This window comes from Lagopus muta, chromosome 5 (assembly GCF_023343835.1).
Source record: "Lagopus muta isolate bLagMut1 chromosome 5, bLagMut1 primary, whole genome shotgun sequence".
Lineage (NCBI taxonomy): Eukaryota > Metazoa > Chordata > Aves > Galliformes > Phasianidae > Lagopus > Lagopus muta.
Genome location: NC_064437.1, coordinates 20,422,542 through 20,445,239, shown reverse-complemented (window position 1 = coordinate 20,445,239; position 22,698 = coordinate 20,422,542). Strand labels below are relative to the sequence as shown.

The 22,698-nt window shown below is 37.3% G+C and overlaps 1 protein-coding gene and 1 long non-coding RNA gene across 7 annotated transcripts in view; one reads left to right on the top strand and one right to left on the bottom strand.

Moving 5' to 3' along the window:
• LOC125693350 (uncharacterized) overlaps nt 1-19,712 on the bottom strand; it is a 59,206-nt gene extending 39,494 nt beyond the window's left edge. For all 4 annotated transcript variants that reach the window (XR_007377061.1, XR_007377064.1, XR_007377063.1 and 1 more), the window contains exons 1-4: nt 18,693-19,712; nt 16,825-16,981; nt 15,642-15,750; nt 8,158-8,268 (exon numbers count right to left, since the gene is read on the bottom strand). This is a non-coding gene — a long non-coding RNA (uncharacterized LOC125693350). The remainder of the gene's footprint in view (nt 1-8,157; nt 8,269-15,641; nt 15,751-16,824; nt 16,982-18,692) is intronic.
• NR5A2 (nuclear receptor subfamily 5 group A member 2) overlaps nt 1-22,698 on the top strand; it is an 87,005-nt gene that overhangs the window by 55,289 nt on the left and 9,018 nt on the right. For all 3 annotated transcript variants that reach the window (XM_048945143.1, XM_048945142.1, XM_048945144.1), the window contains one exon: nt 5,405-5,552. In XM_048945143.1, coding sequence (XP_048801100.1) covers nt 5,405-5,552 — 148 coding nt within the window. The remainder of the gene's footprint in view (nt 1-5,404; nt 5,553-22,698) is intronic.

Here is a 22,698-nt window from a genome sequence, read left to right as displayed (position 1 = left end):
AAATGAAACTTAAAAATATTTTTATCATCGTGCCTTTTATGACATAAATATTTCTACTATAAATGAATTTATTTATGATCAACAACTGGGCACAGAGTTCTTCCAATCTTGATGTACTAGTCTTCTCTGAAACTAAGTTAGACATACTTTGCAATACTTTAGAGTGTTACCATTTGCATATTATAACTAATTAGCAAGCACAATAACATCATCCTAGGGGAAAGGCCCACTGGCAACTTAATTCATTATCTTCTATTATTGTATATCATGTTAAAATGACAAGCATCTTACACTGTGTAAGTCATCACAATTTTAATTAATATATCCAAAACTAATATGAGCATTCGCTGATTTTGTCTGTGCTGAATCCTCCTTGATTTTTCTGTAGGCACCTCTCCTGTGTGTTTTTCTACATACATTTGCTTTAAAACATAACATGAACATTTTTGAAATATAATTAATGAAAGTATTAATAATATGAAAATATTTAATGAATTTAATAATCACCACAATTGCCAGCAAAATATATATTCTCTCCTACCTCAGGAAATAGGGAAAGTAATTAAGATTGTGATAGTAAATTAGCTTGCTTGGTATATACTATGCCTAATGCCTTTTTCTGGGAGAAATGCTCACCCACCCACGTAGCCAGACACTAGAGCCACCTCAAAGGCTTCAGGGCTTTCAGTGCAGGTTGCTACCCATGGATGGGAGCAGTGTCAGAGTCCACACAGCCAGCAGCAGGCTCTGCTACCAGAGTAGCACAGAGCAGAGCAGTGAGGAAGAGGATGGTCATTTTGCTGCACCCAGGTGCTTGCTGCCAAAACCACAGTGAGCTAACTTACTTCATGTGAGAAAAAAAATCTGCTGTATTAGTCATTTCCATCTCTTAACTGCTCTGATTATCAGTTGAGAAATTTGTGTGACACCTGACTTTCTAAAAGCTCCTGAACTGTAGGTACTTTACCAAGATATATTACTTTTAAGAAGAATTGTCATGAACACTCAGCACTGGCCTAACTTGCTTCCACTGTCATTTAAGGCATTTGGACTTTTAAGTCACTTTGAACTGGATCAAAAAAAGGGACTTAGAAAAAATACTTAGCATGGCCATATCTCTCTGCAGCCCCATTTAGCTATGATCCTCTTTACTATCAGCTTTTTTTTTTTTTTTTCAGAGCTGTTAGTATTTCTGTATTCTCTCTTGCAAAGCCTGCTGCCTCATCCACCCAGCCCTTACCTCTGCAATGCAGCCGGAAGGCCAGCAAACTCAGAGGTAGCTGTGAGAAGCAGCTATTAGAAATGGTGAAAAGAAGGGTATTACATGCCTGTTGAAATGAATTGAGCACAATTTTCTATTTGGAATACAAAACTGGAAGTTCTCCCCCAGATCTCTCTTTCTGCCCAATATTCTTGATCAGAACGTGTCTACAAGATGTATGAGGCTTACCTGAGGCTACTTGATCTTTCTGACTTTCAACAGATGCCCCAACTTCCAGGATACACTAATATATTCCATGCACTCTTTGGACTAGAGATTTGACCCTGGACTTCTCACATCTCAGTTGACTGCTGAAAAATTCCCAGTCTGGCACTTTTGATGCCTTAGGTAATCTAGTCCACAGATATTAAAAGAGCTGTTGCATGAGCTGGACACACAGTTCCTTTCCACTGTCGTGACTGGAGTAGTCCTGGCCATGCCTAGAGCCAGTTTGTGGAAGACAGACCAGCAAGGACTTTAAGCAAAGTTAGATAGCAGCAGAGTGGAGGTTTCTAGTACCTAATTTTAGATTTAAGCACATCAGTTAGCAAACGGTACTACAGCACAGCCTGCAGTATAGCACATACAGTGATATCCACACTAACCCTAAACAACTAAGTACCAGAATGGCAAGAACAAGTGGCAGCATAAATTATACAGTGCTGTTCTGTTGGCACTGCTTTGGTACTGTGCTAACCCAGTTAAATCTCGATCATTACTTCTTTATCATTACTATATTCACCATGCAAGATAGCACGGAGTACTGGTACATGAGGAATTTACACCTCCAGTCATCTGTGCAGCCATAACTTTATGCCATTTGCTTTATTTCTAAACTAGGTGATATGAAAGCATCACAGAAGCTTCTGTTTTCAAAAATGCCAGCTAACTTGTCACCATCAATATCAACTAAACTGTGCAGTAATAGTAATTGGGAAGCCATTTGTTGATTTGATTTACCAAGTGGAATTTGTCATACAGTGTTAAGTAAATATTAAGATGTCAGTATGCAAGTAAGCATTTTGCTCAAGAACTAGGCTCTTTTTGTCTTTTAAAAGCATGTTTAATCATGAACTGAAAGGTGAAAGATTTAATACACCTTTTAATATTGCTTTCTGCATACAGAACCAAACAAGCAAGATAGTATACTCTTTAATGCAACCAATTTTTTTCCAAAAAGACATTAACTGAGGCTTTTTCATGCACAGTTGATTTTCTATAAACTGATTGACACCTTTGGGGGTCGTCTTTCCACTGACTTACAATTTTGCTCACTCTTGAAAAAAGCCTCCTGCACACCCAGTATTCTCTAGTTAAAGCCGAAAATTCAACTCATCATATTTACACAATAAAAAAAAATCCATTCTGCATTGTTTTTAATTGCAAATCCTACTCAAGGGACCAATTCTCCTGCTTAGGAGGCAGCCCTGTGCCTTCTACTAGAGAACCAACTGCAGTCAATTATGGTAATGAAATGTCAATAAATATAAAAATTTAATACAGCCTGCTCATGGTGAGTGGCAGATGAGGACTTGCCTCCCAGACAAATTTGCTGGTGTTGCAAATATTAAATGCACCTGAAAGAGTAGCAGGTTGTGTGAGAGCTCTCCAGTAGAGGGATGGTGGGAGATCCAGACATCTACTGGGCTTTTCCATTACAGCATAATTGCTGCACTAAAGCCACTGATATTCTTGACATCCAGACATCTTAACATCTTATTATGAATTGAAAGGTATATTTCCCCCTCAAACTGGAACCTCAGTGAGGGATTTCGAGCTTTCTTCCTCCACATAACAAAGAATTAACATTACAAAAGGGAAATTAAGTTGAGAATGAGTTGATATTTGTATGTGACCAGTTTCTCAATAGGAAGTAGTTGAATCATATCACCATATTAAACTGCTCTATGAATAAAAAGCATTTGGGCACTTTACTACTTATTTGTTACTATTTAAGTAAACATATATCCTTATCTATAAAGAAATACGTAAATAAATTTATGTATGTGGAGGGGGTAGGGAGGGAGGGGGGGAGAGAGAGAGAGAGAGAGAGAGATAGAACGGACGAAGTAGAAAGCAGTTTTTGAAAGACAGTTTGTCTAGGAGTCACAAAGACTGGATCCTAGTTTTGTCACACATTTCTTTGGACGAGAATAAACAATTTAATGTCATATGTAATAACAATTTAGTGCTCCCAAGTATTAAAGACAGCAATAAAAACTATAGGAATCATAGGATATTTAAGCATTATCCATTGGCTTCACTGAAACATAAGCACAACACTAAATGCTCTGCAGTGCTATTTTTAACATCCATGCCAAAAGAGTAACTTCATTTTTCTTGTACAGTTGCTTCCAATCAATGTCTTGGGAGCACTAAGTATATATAAATAAAATGTCTTATTAAAGTCTGTAACCTATTGATTACATAAAGGTCATCTCTAGGAGAGGTTAGTTTTAGACCTTTTCAATCATTTATCTTATCTTTCCTGGCTGAAATTTTGACAGGTTTAAGTCCTAGAGTTTTCTTCTTGCTTTATAGCTGTTTATGATTGAGCGAAATAATTTAATACTTTTAAAATAAAGAAAGAATATGTTTCAAAAGACAGTATCCATAGTACTTATTTAGAAAGTATAAATTCTAAGGGATCAGTGCCTGGAAAAACAAAATTTTCAGTACTGTTCTATTTCTTTTGGTGGTATCTGATCCTTCTTCATTAAATACTTTATTTTGAGAGACCTTAAAGGCTGGATTAGTGCACTGACATCTTTAAACACACTGTTAACCTACAGCGTGCACTTACCATTAGACTTTGCCTTAGTTTAAAGCCGGGCTTCACCAACATGTGGTTATATGAAGTATGGCTGTCAATTCCCCTGTTGCTGTGGAGGCCCCTAAGAGACTAAAGCTCTGCAAATATTAGAATAGCCAAGCAAGAAAGGCATTTTGAAAACACCTAGCACATCATAGCTGCTGGGCTTTGTCTCTAGATCATGGCATTCCCTGAGGCCACAGAGCCTAAGTATGTCTCAGCTTTCATCATCCCATAACAAATTCCACAGAAGTTAGCAGTGACCATTCTCAGAGTGGCAGTGGCTGGTACAGCCATTTGAATGGATGCATCCCCTTAATGACACTAGCATTTCCATAAGAATGTTTTAGTATGCACAGTGGTGAGGTTGACTGATTTCAAGAATTGCAGTTGAGTATATCAGCTAGGAAGGGTTTTAAGCACCCTTGGCTAATAAACATTGCCGTTTTAAAATAGAGTGCATTCATTGCAGCTTTCTGTTGGTCCTCTACATACAAGAGACGTTTAGAACAGCTTGTGGAGAGGCCAGTCTCTCTGAGAAGGAAAGGGCAGCATGTCAAGGGCAGCAGACCTCCCCTGCAGTCACACTCCTTACTGTGCTGCAGATGAAGGGGCTTCGTGCACCACGGTGACTGCCTGGGACTGTGTCTGTGCAGCTGGCCTGTGCCACACACCTGCCCACTCCTCCTCTCATAGCAGAGAAGGAACTGCTAGAAAAAGTCCCTTGGAGCCACCTCCAGAAAGTGCCAGGATTTTGTGTAGCTAAAGAGAACAGAAACTACCCTCACAATACCTCCACTTCCTGTGGGAATACACCGACATTTCAGGGCTTGAATAGAGGTTTCTGGCCAAGTTACGGGCACCAGATTATTTCCCACGAATAACTTTATATCCCTCAGGACTAATATGCCTCGTGTGGCAGCAAAGCCCAACTTCATCAGTCTCTCTCTGCAAGATCATACAGTTACAATGAGAACAAGAGACACCAAGTGTATAAGACAGACTAATAAGGGACATAGCTCCCAGTGTCATAAGCAATAGTCATATATAAAGCCTCGAACACAAGCTAATACAGACAAACCAGCATTCACAGAGATGTGACATACCATTAAGATGTATGGTTTAATAATAATTCCAATATATACTGTTGTGCTAAAATGGGTTTGTATATGAAATCATCCTGACTTGATAACGTCATTAAATTGAGAGTGATTCTTTCATCCAGGAGTATCCTAGCTACTTGTGACTATGTGACTACTTGAAATATTCTAAAGTGGTTCTGTGGGCACAGACAGATATATTTCACAGAAATATGTACTTCTCTTTTGCAGGTAGATTATTCCGTAATAGCATCACAAGCTGGAGCCACCCTCAACAACCTTATGAGCCACGCACAAGAACTAGTAGCAAAGCTTCGTTCCCTGCAGTTTGATCTACGAGAATTTGTATGTCTCAAATTCCTGGTGCTGTTTAGTTTAGGTAAGTAAATTCTACTTTTCATGCTTACATTATTCCTTACTTATTACTGCTGCATTGTTTCTTTTTTCCCTAAAAGTGCTGAATATATTTTGCTTTTATTATTGTTTCCTGAAAAACAAATATGATTTCAAAATATATTTTATGAGGTCCACAGTAAACAGATGATCATCTTTTAATTATAACTTGCAGGACAATTAAATGGAAAGATTAAAAGTGGGTTTTGATTGAAGTGGTTTCTAAAACGTACAGAATTATAGATTGGTATTTTTTTAAGATATTTGTTTATATAAAGCAGATGATTTGGAGATATGATTAAAATATTCTTTTTAAAGGAACTTCAGGTAAGCATAAACAGTCTTGTTTGCATATGGTTGTCACACTGTAACACATAAATCAGGAAGATAACTCATGGTCTTTAAAAAGTGAAAGGAACTCTAGAAGCACAGATTAATGATAATAGCTTTATGACAAATCTAGGTAGGAAATAACCTTTAAAGGGAAGATTGTTTAGCACTAGCAGAGAGGACGCAGAGGAAAGATACCTATGCAAGACAAATTAGTTAAACCAGTGCCCTTCAATGAATCAGTCAAGAAAAATCACCAACGCCAGGAATAAAAAAAGGGCTTAGGGGGATGGATTCCTATTGACTTCATAGGAACAGATTTTTCTCTTGTCTTCTGTTTCAGGTTTGCACACTGTTGACTTAATAGAACTGGTCTAAATAAACTTTGGCTAAGTGAATTTCTTATTTACAGTTACTTTTTATTTACAAGCAGTTGAAAAGAGAGACTTAAAAACATAAATAAGGTCAGATCCAGCAATTTCTCCATAGCCAAAATTATGGTTTTACTCAGAAGTTGTTTGTCTACAAAGAGAGTGAACAGTTGAGCCAAGCACAACAATGAAAGAAATACCAGCAGTGCTGACATTTAATGATCTTTTTCTTTAATTACCCCTTTTTTTTTAAAGCTTCTCTGTGAAGGAATAAAATTCTACAAACAAATTATTAAAATACAAAAATACAATTGCAGATAAACCAAGAGAAGTAAGACAATTTTGCATACGCTGTGAAAACTCAATTACTCTCTGAAACATGTCCTTCTGTGTGGTATTTATAGTGTTTGAATCTGTTATGGAAAGTTTAGATGAAGCTCTCTCAAAACACAAATAGCATTTTTCTCTGATTTACGCTACAATAAAAAGAGCTACTTCTCCTGCTAATGGAAGCCTTGCAGTCATATTGCTTCTTTATAGAAACAATGTAGCAAAAAAAGAGTCAGCACTTTCCCAACTATTAATTCACTAGTTAGTGCATTGCATAACTCAATTAGATAAAAGTCAAAATTAGATGTTATTCTGTAAATAGTAAAATACGACGATGTTGCCACTTGACCCAAAGAGCTAAGGCATATATTTGTAGAGAACGATGATAAAACTGAAATAAAAAACACACATAACTTTTCCAGCTAACTATGTTAGTTTATGCCCAAAAGTATGAATGAGTTGTCTGGATGAAGTTGAGTGAGTCAGGTTTTTTAAGACACTAAAGTACCCTGCAATGCTGGTAAGCATTCAGCAGAGTTGTAAAAACTAGCTAAGCAGTAAATTCAGTGGAAAAAATTAGGAGTAATTACTGTATCTAAGTACTGAGATGCATTCGATGCATATCTTTGTTTCTTAAGGTATCTTAACAGAAAACTGAACTTAATGCTGAAAACACATTATTAATCAAAACAATATTTCAAGAGTCTGAGCTGACTTTCATTGAAAATCTGACTCTGTAACGTTTAATGGAATAAGAAGCATATCAAGGAATACCAACCTTTCTCATTTCTGAGGATGTTCCCTCCATGGTGTAAATATATACTATTATACTCTTGCTTCCGTGTTAGCACAGACTCAATAATCCACAACATTCATTTACTGACAAGAAACCATTTGGCTTTTTATAATCACAGTTACAAAGCTACCTTGAAAAGCTGTCTGTTATTCCTGACTATACCTTATTGTCTGTATCTTCGTAGGACGGCCATCTCCTTGAGGGCAAATAACACCGCCTCTTTTTTTTCCCCTAACATTTCAGAAGTGACAGTAGACATTTCAGAAGGCTTAGTAAACTAACAGTAAAATAACATTCAAAACTCATAGCGTATACAAAAATTTTTAAAATTACAATTTAATTGTATCAGTCTTGCTTGCTAGCGTTTAAATGAGAGAGGTAAATTGTTCATTATATATTTGCCAGAGGTTCTGAAGGATTTATATAAGAAAATGTTTTTGATTGCTGGTAGTGTAAAGATGCTGTGGAAGCTTAGACAGGTGTATATTTATCGCAACCTTTGTAGCCAGCAGTACACAACTGTTTCTGCAGCCATACGAGTGGCACATCCAGGCACCGGAGATCTACTCCTTTCTCCAGCCACCTGTCCCATCTAAGCAACCTTGCCAAGTATATAATGATACAGCTGAAGAAACCAAAACATTTTGGTACCTTGTGTTTTTAGATGGTGTGACCTCTCTTTAGTTTAGCCTACCTAGAATGAATACATTTAGAATTAGCTAACTTTTAAATTTCCCCTACTGATTATAAAAAAAACACTTTACCTCTCTGTACTGAAAAAATTCTCCTTCCACACCAACATATCTTCATACTTCAGTGAATGTGTGTCCATCCTCAGTGGCTTCTCTTGCTATCAGTCCACTCACTGCCAGACCCTGGAGAGGAATAAGAGATATATTCTCCTGTTAATTCCAACAGAGGAAGGCAGGCGAGCTGGTAGACTCCAAATCAAAATTTAAGTGTTACACTCAATTTTTTTCCACAGTCTTAAGATATTCAAAAAAATATTCAGTAGCTCAAGAGAGACATAAATAAAAATTGGATTTTTTTTTCTTTTTTTTTTTTTTTTACTTGCATTTGAGAGGCTTCTTTCAAGGAAGGTGAACCAAGCAATTCAACAATAGTCATTGTACAATTGATGGAAACATATTGAGCAGGCACATAGTAATAAACTGGAAAAGAAGAAAGGAATCTTTGAGAGACTTGGGTGTTAAGGCTACTTTTCCCATTTGCTCTGCAGGCTTCACATTTCTTAACTCATGTCCAAAAAACAGAAAGGGCATATGTGAGAAAGCTGATTATCAGATAGGTGTGCAAGTCTTTACCAAACTTCCCAATAAATAGAAATTAACATAACTGTCTTTCTAAAAGCTAGCCAAGTTGTCAATAATGCAATTTCTTTACCCACAGTAATATGACTAAAGTTTCTATAGTTTATAGCCAATAGTATATAGCCAATATAGTCCACAGTACACATCATTAAAAATTGCTAGCTTAAATCAACATATGTTGCAGACAGGAAAAGCAATTGAGTCTGTTTATCTCTGAATTACCACTAGTGAACCTGACAGCAGTTTGGAAACTCCTTTTCTATTGTGACAGAGTTAGAAATTTCTTCTATTTTATTCTCTTCATTTTAATTATTTATTTAAACGTTGAATTCCCTAATACTGGGGAAGAAATAGATTGCCATGACTCACTGTAGTGAAATCTTGGCTTCACTAAAGTCAAATAGAATTTCTCACTGATTTTATCAGAGTGAAAATGCGCCTCAATGTTTCTTTAATTTTCCTCCTATCACAAAATAAAGTTCAGATCAACTTTTCAACCACTCAATTTGATTTAAGTGATTTAAAAAAAAAAAAAAATGTGAACCAAACAACTGTCTATAATACAGGTTACTTTTTATTATCTTCTGATGTAACAAATCTCTTTTCATTTCACAATTCAGTAACGTTACAAACTGTTCAGTTAAACTGAAATCAGCCACTGTTCACTTTTTCCCAAAACTTCCCATTTGTCCTGCTTGTTTTTATTATCTGAACTCAGCAAGGATGATTTGTCAAGCCTTCCATCAAAGCAGTTTATAAAGTGAAATGCCAATAGGAAGAAAGTTAGACATCATTTGACCCATGTCCAAGCACTTGTCTGCCTGGAGCTAAATGCTAGAGTAGGCAGCAACTTACTGGTACTGCTCTCTTATCACTGTCAGGGCACAGATAAATGTACTTCATTTAAGAAATGAAGGTTTTATCAATAGGCAAATAATTGCAGAGCCACTATCGATCTCACATCTCACTTAATGTGAGTCAAGAGGGACCTGTGGACCTGTAGAAATGGTAAACATTTACTTGCTATGGATGGCAAATAAAAGAAAGAAAGGGAGAAAAAAACCCAAAAAACTCAATTTTCAAACAAACCACAGCAGTTACTTAACAGTACAGCAAAGATCCACTCTGACCAGGCAATACTCCATACCCATTTCTTTTGGGTAAGAAGAATATTAGCAAATATTTCCATGCTTTCAGTCTCCCTACAGCTCGAGGGTAGAGATGGGAGGAGAGTAGATTTCAGTACTGGGCTCCACTGCAGGCAATTTTGGAAAAAAAACCCTTCCTGTTAGGATCCTCACATAGATTAAACACAGTGAATGAGAAGCTTCCTGTGAACACACAGGAGAAGTTGCACAGAGCCTGCCTGTGCTTAGTTTCATTTTGCGCCATTAAATCAAATCAGCACAGTTATGAAAATCCCTGTAGCTGGAAAAAAAAAAAAACAAACCAACAAACTTAAATCAGCTATTGCACTTTTTAGTATATTTTATATAACATCGTTGGTCTATCAGATGTACAGATTTCCACTTCCATGGCTCGTATTGACGGTTTAATTTGCAGTCTGATGTATGCAGATCAAAAATTTAGTGTATAAGCATCAACTGGAAGTAAAATAACAAGGGATACTGATTACGTGTTGGTGGTATTGATGACACTTAGAGGCACAGAAACAAAATGAACGACAAAGAAATAAAGGAGCTATTGAGGCAGAAGGCCTTGTCAGACCAGAATGGGCCTGAAAAATGAAATAGGAAATACAAATGGAGAATTATACATGAAAGAATTCATGCAGGGTTATAGACCCTTAAATATAATGGCACAACTTAAGACATTTTTGTATATTTTGATTTTTTTTGCAGCCTGCCTAATAATCCCACTATACTTTCAACAGCTGCAGATGTGCCTTTTACACTTTCTAGTTAAAGAAACTGCACCAACTTTTCAAAGCTCAGTCCAGAAAAAAATGGGAACATAACTAAAAAAAGAGAATTAGTCAAAATATCTTCTTCTATTCTCCCATCACTTGCAAATTTTGGTATCAGAACTAAATAAAGTTAGCAGGTGATCAGCTCAAAATGCAACCACATATTCTTCAAGACAGCAGATACAGAGAATGCTGTAGTTTTTGTGCTAAGAGTCACTCGGAGAAATTACTGGAAAGAAAATCCACCGAAAACTATGAAATACAGAGGACTGTTAGTTCTGTTTGTAACCTCTAGCAGCTGGAACCTCAGCAGCTGCTGTTGGTAGGGATCATTCCATGTTTTCTTCTTACACTGTTCCCTAGGACATCTGTTCCTGGTTACTGTCAAAGATCGGATCATGATTTAGATGAGCCATAGTCCCATAGTATGGCTATTCTCATGCTCTTACAAGATAAGCCTAAGTCATTTATAAATTTCAGGGTCAAAGATTTCCCTTCTGTAAACTGGCCTACTATTTCTTCAGCAAGATAACAAAAATTACCAGAAAACAATATTTTCAGTAGCACTTTCAGTGCAAGATCTGAAGTGGGTGCTCTGAACATGCAAAGTGTACCATAACAAAGACTGCCCTGACAAGCCAGTACAAGTCCATGGTGGAGCACTCATCCAGGAACAGAATGGTACTCACTGAGTCGCTTCTTAATTCCTCTAACAGAAAACACTTAAATCTTGAAGAGTATCTTAAAGCCCTGAGACAGCTCTGAAGCCAAAATGCTCACTTTACCAGTTTATTCTTTTCATAGTTTGTAAATATACAAATGTTTTCACAATCAATTGCATACATATGTAATCAACAGCATGTACTTATAGTTGTGTCATTATTATGAGATGGTTTTATTAAATCCATTGGCAGTTTTTTAATATTCATCCAAAGTTCACTGAAGCGCACTTCTAAGACAGTACCTGGTGAACAGGCAGTCAAGGTGTTCTGCACAATCAGCATTCAGCCATGTCCTTCAAGCTCCCCCACATCAGATCTGAATTTAGAAAAACAGTTTCCGCACACTTATTAAATTCAGGCTCACATCACAGAATCACAGAATCACAGAATGGCCTGGGTTGGAAAGGACCTCAAGGATCATGAATCTCCAACTCCCCTGCCACATGCAGGGCCAAAATCCTAATATATCCTAATATATCCTATCATATCTATCTACAATAGTATATGAGGATAATGTTGGCAAAGAAACTTTTTCCTAAATTTTATGTAATCATTTGGAATTAAGGAAGGATAAATTAGTATTCAGGAGATGTGACTTCAATATTTATGCCATTGAGATTTGGCAGAAGCAAATAATGGTACATAAAGCTGATGCTTGTCTTAATTAAATGCAGTGTAATAGGTGTTGAGGCTTTTTTTTTCCCCTTAGTGAAGAGAGCAGTTTAGCAATGACCAGATATAACTCATTCTGAAGTTCAAAGTTTAAAATTAATCAATATGTATTTATAACAAGGGAGGGACTGAATATAATTTATTGCTAGCTGAAAACTGGCTAATAGATAAAGACAAGATTTATTTTAGTACATTTTTCCACATACTAGTTTCTGACAAAATATTTGCTCTCTTTGATTCTTAATTATTTTTTGCTGTACTAACAGTATTTCAAATAGAAGACTTATTGAAGGAATTCCCCAGCCACAGAAAGGCTGGGAGAGACACCAGAGAACTTAAAATGAGACATCTACCAAGGAGGATCCTTTCACTGTGAAAAGCTCATTGTTCAAAGTAAAACTCTTAGTAGTATAACATTTCCTAATTTTCTGGCGAGGGATTCTTAACAGTCTATATTCCTTTAAAGTTTGTGATGCACATATGCAATGATAGCTAGGTTTTAACTGGAACAGAATATAAAGTTGAGAGGCACAATTCCAACACATCTACAGCCCAGGGTCACTTTTCTTAAATGTCACAGTAAAAGCTTTGAGAGTGAATACGAAGTAGGTAGATCAAGAGTGCTGGGGAGAGCTCCAATTCAGCATGAGTCAGAGTGGAGAAAGCAGAAAGGCACTTAGCCTGGAAAGGGTGCGGGTGAGACAGGGATGGCATTGTAGGGCAAGCCAGAGGCAGGAAGTGACCTCATGATGCTGGATGGTTGATGATAAATATGGAAGGAACAGCTACAGGACCTTGACAGTGAATACAGTGAATACAATTTTTGTCTGATGTAGCAGAGGAAAAGGGAGGATGCAAAGATAGCAAAGCAGTGAGATTGGAAGGGAGTCTTGAAAATGGTGTTCCCCAAGGTCAAAGGAAGAAACGTTGTGGTAACTGAGACATAATACGATGAGGATAATGCTATTTGTTAAGAATTAAACCCAGCAAACAATGGCTTCTGTTCATAGTCCATGGAAGTCTATAAAAACACATTTACAGGTTCAGCTATGTTATATTAGTTTGGGATTACTTATATTAGAAATAGGCCTACTTAAAGGTCAACATCACTGTCTTTTGGGTGATCTCATCTGTAGATAAAATGGAGGCTCTGTTTCTAGAAATCAAGATGAACAATTATTTAGATTATTTTGACATAACTGGATTGAAAATTATAGACTTAATGTACAAACCATCTAAATGGAGATGTTCGACTTGAATTGAACAAAATGATGAAGGAGATATTGATGACGACTATAAAGGTCCTTTCTTGTATCCACATCAGCGAAAGCAAATTTCATAGGCAAGAAGTTCAAATTCATCATGAGTCTCGCAATTTCACTGTTTTACAAGCTCTACCCAATCTTCCAAGTTATAATGCAATTCTATATGGACTCTCACTGCTGTATGTCCCATGTTAATGACAGAAACTAAGGATGACTGTTTCATTAGAGATTATGTGGGTCAGTAGAACAGTTAAACATCCAGTCTAGCCCTGAAACATTTAATTTGTCTCTGATTTTTTGGTAAAGCAGCCTGTCCTCCTTTCTATTCTGCAAGTAGAAGAGCTATTCCACTTTTCTACTTTAATCCTCTGGGAAAGAATGAAAGAGAATAAACAAAGATCATTTTAGGATCAGCTCATGAAGGACTTACTCCGTTCACAGAGCCAGCATACAGAAATACAGAAATCAATCCTCTTGTTTATGGTTGTTTCTGACTCCATTACAGACCATAGAGCTCAGAAGAATTTTATATGATATCTGAGTTACTTTATCTGGTAAATGAATACTAGAGATATCTTTGTAAAAAGTGGTGAAATCCAGAGATACTATGTAAGGTACAACCTAATGAAAACAGCTTTGTTTAAATAAGCTAAAGACCACAGGCAATAGTAAAATCAACCTGATTTAAAGTACGTAGAATACATTTTGAGCAAGTTTGATATTTTCCTTTGGAAATAACATTACAGGAGTTCCTTGCTCTATTTTCATGCTAGCATCTGAAACTGCAAAAACAATATTTTCAGAAGTGAATTGTAGCATTGTGTGCAACATGCAGGACAAAGTGGATTTCCTTTTGCTGTGTTCTTTTATTTCTTTGTTTTTACTGAATTCTTTAGAGAAACAAAAGCAAAGACATCTTCCCTTCTCTTTATCTATCAAAATCTGTAGCACAGTCGAACAATTAAAAATCAGTCCCTGAAAGTTCTTAGAGACGCTAAATGATGATGAATGGAGTGAAGACTCTGATAAACAGACCTTTGCTCCTGAGAACACTTTTTCATGGAGCTGACAGGTTTTAGTTCAGCCTCCCATGCAGGTTTCAAACATAGCGCAGGAAGGATGAAAGAAGTCATGGCAGCAGCTATATTGCAGATATCTTTCCTGATGAAATGTCTGGTCAATTATTCTTGTGAATAAAATACAGATTACATATATATAGATAAATAGTGGAGTTATTTATTTGAGTTATGAACTAAACCAGTATTTATTAAATATAAGTTTTCAGTAATTCTTCTCAGCCTTGGATGCCAAAGTCATAAATGATAAACTTCTTGCAGAATTTTCAGAAATAGCCTTCTATTTTGTGGTTGACCAAAGTTTTTTTTTGCTTGTTTTTTTTATAAATTACATTAAATTATAGATAAAATTTAATCACTTCTGATTTATCCTGATTTTATTTCACAAAATGCAATGAACATGATCATTACTGGTTTACATTATCTGGTTGTCTGCCAGTTGCAAGCCATGGAAAAAAAGATTTGAGCAAGTGCATTTCCTTTTTCTTTTTTTTTTCTTTTTTTTTTCTTTTTTTAATAAATAAAATGCATATATTAGAAGGTTTTGAAATAACAAAAGCATTAGATGCTTGAGAGAAAATTAGGTCATTTATTTGTTAAATACAAATCTCACAAGTAATTAGAAACATGAGTATCAAGCAGTATTTGCATTCTGTGCAGCTGCCTTTCTGTGCAGACAGTGAGGATTTCAGAATAACCCAATTGGTGTGCACTTTTACACTTTGTAATATGTCCATAGAATACTAGCAAGAATGGCTCAAACAGTTCCTACAAGTAGGAAAAATCACTTGCAAATAACTCAGAAGCACACTCGTGTCCACTTTGGAAATACTTTTGGAATTTCTGTCCCACCTTCAATACACATTGTGGATGTTTAAGATACAAGCTTGAATGTACTTTACATGGAACAAATATATTGCTATATAAAATTTTTAGCTGGTATTGGCATAAGCACTTAATATCAGTGATTACTTTTGTTAGACAAGGCTCCCAGAATCACTTACTGAGTATATTTAAATGTGAGAATATTTAAATATCTAAATAAACAAATGAATATTTAATTTAAATATATATTTTCCATTTGGACATATACTTAAATGCTTCACTGAAGGAGGAACATGCTAAAGGAATGCAATGGCAAAATTCACTTGACTGTTTCTGTAACAGACCACTTATGAAATACTTTCTATACCACAAGGTACAGCCCACAGATTAGGAACTGCTTCTCACTTATTTCTATTGCAGAGACTCTTACCTGAAAGGCTGTTTGCTACTGTCAGCCATTCATTGGAGACACACTGCAGACACGTGCCCCACTCCCCTGTTCTTCTCTTATCCCTTTGATGCCTATGACAGCTTAGACACTGGAAGGGAAGGGAAACAAAAGCAGTGGTTGTCTATAACTGAGGAAAAAGAACCCAAACACTGCAAAGAAACACTGAAAAATAGGTTTGGGAAAAAATACAAAGAAGCCAGGAGAAGGAAAGAATAGCAAAAGTGGTGGGAGAAGAGCAGTAGAGAATAAGATACTTGAGCAGAACAAGAACCAAGAAGGGGGAAAAAGACAGGAAGGAAAGAGAAACCATGGAACTGTGATCAAAGCCAAGTGAGAGAGGGAGAGGGAGGAAACAGTGGCAAACAGGAAAGAAACAAACTTCACAGGTCAGCCTTGAACACAGCTGTGATCATGAATTGGGATCAGAAGGGGACTGTGCAGAAACACTAATTCCCAAGCTCACGGCTTGGAGCACGTCCCACTGACTTATGTTGGCAGGAAATGGGAGTGAAAACTGCAGCTCCTCAGGCTCTTGCAAAGCCACTATTGAGGTTGGATGAACTTCATAGAGCACAGGTTCTCCCTGTTACTCTGAGCTTTTGCAGAGCCATCAAGAATGGGGCAAACTGAAAAATATAACATAAGCCTAAAAACAGTCTACATGGCTTCCAAAAGTTTAGTCTGCACACAGCCATTTTTTTAAGGAAATTTTAAGTATTCACTATATAAGATTATTCAAGAATTAATAAAGAAAATCTTACATTTAGAATCATCCCCAGTAGATGAACATTTAAAATATATTGTACAAGGCATCTGCTTGCCAGGTGAAGGCAATTCTCAGGAAGGAGATGAATTTCAGCATCAGAACAGGGAATTACACTACAACAGTATCTTTCCCCTCTGCCAACAGCAAAGATTGTAAGAGATCAGCAAACTGCACAGGATGAGACAGACAATGTTATCCTGTCATCCAGTGGGGAAAATCCATATCCCAGAACAGAACATCTGAGGCAGACTGTTCTTCATGCTCAGCCTGAAGCAGGCTGAATGGGTAGGTTGAGAAAGTCATTTCCTTTTGTCTACAAGCATCTCTCCAGGGAAACGTTTGGTGCCAGAGAATGGAGAAACTGGCAAGGTTGAAAAGGACAGGTATCATACTCACATTCTCTAAAGAAGTGCTGGAAAACAGTATGGCACACTGAAAGTGTTCCTTCAGAGAGGAACATTGCCAAGAGTCTACTGCAGGACCAGCGTCCTCTCAACTGCCCACTGTGTTCCAGCTGGCCAGCTCACTTCTACTTGTCATTCTTCCTCCCTTTCTGTTTTAAGAGAGGAAAGTAAGAGCCCATAATTAATTAAAACCATAGAAAAATACCAGAGTTGATCCAGGGAGTAAGGAGAGAACAGAGCAATTAAGAACTTTCCTGCTAAACCCTCAGTAGGCATACTGGAAAGTTTTGAGTGTGTTGTGCCCCCTCAAAAACATGGCAGACAGAAGCAGGCACTAAAAAGAGCTTTCAATTACTTACGTGCCTTTGGCGCCCTTTCAGGATGCTGTGGAGCTGGAAATGGCTGTGGTAAAGTTATTTTCTCTGAGTTTGCCTTTCTTGACAGAACAGCTCCAATATTTTGATCTCAAGAATAATCAGGTCTTTTGTGTTTCCTTTTCAACTAACTGCAGACTTTTGCAAGTTAAAAATTAATGACAACTTCTCTTCCTTTTTTTTTTTTTTTTTTTTTTTCTTTCTAAACATAACCTTTTTGTGCTTCCCTGAAAATAAAACAATCTTTTTCCTACAACCTCTAACTGCTAACCTAAACTGCATTCAAACCATTCTTTTGCCCTCCTTCTGTGGTAAGGCACAAAATGAATTCCACCACAACAAAACAACTTGCCTCGTGGAAACCATTATTCTGAAGATGAAGCATTGTGTGGTGTCCTTTACCACTATTACGGGCAGTCAGTCTGTTAGAAAGTATTGGGCGATTATAAGCCAGCCTTTTCAGAGAAAGCCATGGGTTTCAAGTTAGCAGTAACCATCTATCAATTCCTGAGATTATGCCATGATTTACTGTCACAGCATCATGTATTCTCTGATTTTCTGCCTGCTATGAAACATTGTGCTTTCCTTTTCTATTGATGTATCAACTATAATAGTTACAAGCAGCTACAGAAAAATCAATAGCCAACTTTCATTACTGAGCACATAAAGAGTACCATGCTGTGAGAGCACCTAGTTGTTAAATAGTCACCAGCAGTAAGGTACACTATAAATGTCTGTTATTTTGGTCTACATGAAGAATGTCTGAATTTGAAGCATCAAATAGCTAGGATTTCTGACATCACTGGATTCCATGTCAAATTTTTTGAGTATGTGATTTTTTATCTGAGCGTCAGCCTTGATTTGTCTTTTCTGTGCTGGGATCTCTAGCTGACCCAGGAAATTAATATAAAAATAACATATTGCTGGGCTATCCTTCACTGCAAGCTCGTTATGTTTAGTTGAACAGAAGTGGTAAGAATTGTGTTAATGTTTATTGAACTAGACTGTATCAAGTAAATTGATTATGGTGAGCGGGCCAACAATGTCTGTGTTAATCTCACAAACAGAGCAGAGATTAAAAGCCATACCACACTATGGCTACAGGATCAGAGGTGCTCCTTGGACTGTACACTAAGAAAAAACTTTTCAATACATGGTTAGGGGGGGAGGGGAAGCATAATTTTTGGTATAATATGTTTATATGCCAGTGGAAACACAGAGCTTCAATTAGTGAATGTAAACCAGGAATGCCAAGAACAAAAGTAAATGCTAACAAGCATTGCTCTGAGCATGTTCAGGCCATTGGTGTCCTCAAGCACAGAGCTCCTGCAGGGCAGGCTCTGCTGCAGAAGTCAGTGATTACCTTGGCTCCTGGAGACTGTGCTGATTTACAGCTATGAATGCAGTGTTTGTTGCTGAATATCTTAGTTTGAAAGCCTGTGCATTGCCATGAAACTCAAACATGAGGATGCACATGGGTACTTACATGAATTGCATCCCATGAAATGTACATCCATCATCCATCACGGCCACAAGATTAGAAGAAAGCCACGTTTCTTGCCCTGGACAAAACTTTTAGTAAAATTAACCTTTAAGGAAAGAAATCCAAATCAGTACTTCAAAAAATGCAAAAGCATCACAGAAATCTTGTAATAAAAAATCAAAAATAAAATAGAAATTTCATTCCAAATGGCAATTTAGTCCTGCCCATCCAGAAATACCTCCAGGTGGTGAACACCCTGCTTTGCATAGCGTAGGGAGGCCGAGCTACAACTGCCCTCAACAGTGAGTGTCAATTTAGGTTGTGGTGAATCTGAAACTCAAAATGCTTCCAAAGGGTGAGTAGGGAAGACAGAATCCACAACCTAAACAAATAAAGCACCACGAGACTCAAACAAGAAGCATTACAGAGTGCCGTATAGCTGCAGACATTTTTGTTTGGGCTTCCTTTCATAAACCTCTTCCATAACACAGCACATACGTATCACAGGACAAAATGAGATCTGTAACTTTCTCTCAGATCAATAGGCAACAACAGAGACAGAAGCGTTCCTTTATTCCACCAGTGCTAGAGATTGGAAGAGCCTTGCCCTGGGGCCTGGGCTTTGCTGCCACTCAGCCAGGAGCCCAGCACTTGGTGCACTACAGCTGGGCATGCACACAGGCTGCTGTGGTCAGGCCTGGTAATATGATCACTGATACAAACATATGAGAAAAGCCAAACTCATCAACACATTTCACCTAAGCCTGCAGATTCTTTATCAACACTAATTTGATGTGGAATTGAAACAGCACCTCAGAGACAACAGCTTAAATGTACCAAATTACGTCTTGCTGTTACACTTACATAGTAAATAGCTGTAAATGTCAACAGTGAATTCTAGCTCTTCTAAGTAGAAAATTCAAGTGTTTGTTAAGAGAAGTCTGTAGTTCTACTGTAGTTGTGCCATAGGGCTTTCAGCAGTGAGCAAGTAAATGAATGATGTTTTGCTTCAGATTGTTTCAAAATAAGACAATAAAACACTGGTTATTTTACTGATTTTTTTTTTTTTTTTTAAATCAAAGTTTGGAAAAAAAGAAAGGATAACTGTATCACACCGACCCTTGTCTCAAATAAGGCACAGGACTTAATGTTTAAATTGTTTCTTGATTACACTGACAGAGTGTTGTGGTATAGTTCTGTATCCCCTAGAGCAGAACAGCACTAAAGCGCCTTTGCTTTTCCTCTTTTAAAGAAAAGACATTGTAATAGTTTCCACTCCTGTGGGATTCTGGAAATAAACAGAAGGAAAAGTGCAAAAATTCACCAAGTAGTAAAAAAGTGGTATGAAGTTCTGCTCCTACCTAGAAACCACTATAATAATATAATTGGCTGGCCTAATATTTTTAATCAAGTTCAAAAAAGTTTGAAATATAATAATTAAATGCAAATACAGTCGTGATCCCAAAGACCAGAAGAATGCCTTTAAGCTAGTATTTATAACAAGAACTATTCGACTGAGCTGTCTTGTAAATTTTATCATACCTGAGGCAGTTTTCCTCAGTCGATTAGCTGAAAAGCTGAATATATCCTGAGGCAAACCAGACATCTAGTACAGGCTAAATTCAACTACTGGAGCTTAAATTTGGCTTAATATATCCCCACTTGGATCTGCCTGTTTAATTCTCTTTCATATGATAACGTTGGTTTATTCATAGTCTGGACTTGCCACCTGAACAAACTGTACCTCATATCTTATTCTAATGGAATAAGAAAACTTTGCAAAAACCACAAAAGTTCCTGACTGAAAATCAAATGCAAATTTGGGATTAAAAACTGTTTTGTAAAGTGACTACAAGATTAGTACAGAGAGATTTTTCCCCCAAGGAGCACTGCTTTTTATGATCATGCATTTTTTATACTCTGTAGAGACAGATGGGCTTTATAAAAGGATAGAGCCTGCTACTCAAAAGGGTTTCAGTGGCAGCTGCACTTCTGTGCTTTAACCTCAGTAGAAATGTATATAGGGTATTTTTCCAGAAAATATTTGTACTACTTCTTTTAGGACTACATTCCCTTTTCGTGTAGTTCCAGTGACAGCAGCAGAAATACCTCTGATATTATTCTGGTCCATTATTCCTATTTTAAGCAGTACTTGAGTAACAGAAAAGAGGAACAGGGAGGAAAAGGATAGATAACATCTAAACTTCTCGTGACTGCAGAATACAAATCTAATTCAGAAAAGTTGAGAACATCTAAGCAAAAGCAGAGCAAACTTTTCTAAAAGGAGGTGAATTTCTAAATGTACATTCTTTTTTGTTTCTGCGCACTCAGTGGCTTCCCGTCCAAACAGCAGACTGCTCCTTGCTCCTCTTTCCATTGCACTGCACAGCCGTTTATTGCAAGTTGCATACAACACCCTTTCTGCCTCAGTTCATAACTTCAAGGCTTTTGTATGATGTCCCTATCACCATTCACAGGAACTTCATAAATATTTATGACATTTTAAACCATTCACGCCCTACAAATTGTAGATACTGACAGCCAATTTCTTTAAAATATCAACAATCCAGTACTGTTCATGCGTTACTGAAGATTGAAGTGATGTTTCAGAAATTAAGTTGGGAAACCACTTGGTTCATTAAATTTACTGTTTACTCTTATTTTGTTAACTCTTATGATAATTCTAATTTTCTTGTTTTCTCAAATGTAATTCTTTTTCTCTGGTCACTGTGTGATATAAAACTAATGGTAGGGCTGTAGGTCTGCCCACATTCAAACATGCATATACTGAAGCCTGTTGATATCATGACATTTACTTTCTTAGCTGTTTTTCTTAGCTGTGCTTATTCCAACTGAATATTTGAAAGACAATCATTTCTAGCTCAGGCTTACACTAAGGAGCTGGGAATAGGTGAGGAGTTAGGAAAAATTAGTCTTAAGTGATGTTCTTTCTTAGTTTATCCATGAGATCTTCCCTAAACTGTTTCAGCCCCAGCTATCAACACATGCCTGCATAGAAATATAACCATGGCTACATAGGACAGAGCTATAGAACTTGTCCCTGAAAAAGAGACTTGGGTTGAGTCATTTTTTTTCTAAGACTGATCTGCAGGTGTACTGAAAGGGTCACCCTATCAAAAACACAAACAATCCTGAAAGCAGGAACCAGAAAGCCATGTTGGACCAGGCAGCTGTTTCATGTCTTATCACCAGCTTGCAACCAGACTTTTAATTTGGGCTTAAACCCTTGTGTTCTACCTTTCTCTGCAGCAGCACAGCTTCAACTCAAAGACTGGAGCATACCTCTAGAAAGAACAGCCTGTAGCCAGCAATAGCTAAGATCACCCTTTGAAGAGTCGGGAGACTCCACTTTCTTCTTTGAATACATTCAGGTTGGATATTAGGAAAAAAATTCTCTTTGAAAGGGTGGTCAAGTGTTAGAACAGGCTGCTCAGGGAAGTGGTGGAGTCACCATCCCTGAAGGTGTTCTAGAAACATGCAGATGTGACACTGAAGGACACGGTTTAGTGGACCTGGTAGAAATGGGTTGATGGTTGGACTTGAAGACTCTAGAGGTCTTTTCCAGATTCTGTGATCCCATGATTCTGTGATCCCATGATTCTGTGAAATTCCTGTCCTTTTTCTGTGCCTTCAAAGAAAGCAGCAGCAACTCTCTTATGCGGAACCTAACTACATCAGTGAATGCTAAGCATGGATTAACATATCAACAGGTTGCATACAGTGAATGCTAGGCGGAGCAAAGAGTTAAGCACATGCTTTATAGCTCACCCAATCCACAGATAAGAATGCAACATCAGCAGGAAATTAACTCCAGGCATGTAGGGAACTGGTGGGTAAAAAAGTTAGGCGGTCCCTACAGATAAGGCATTTCTAAAATGAAGTGCTACCTGTGCAACCACTGCTTGGATCTGGTGTATCTGGTCCATCCATATCTCCTCTGGGATAACCTGCTCTCCCCATTGGCTCTCCACAGCCCTAGCTGTGTTCC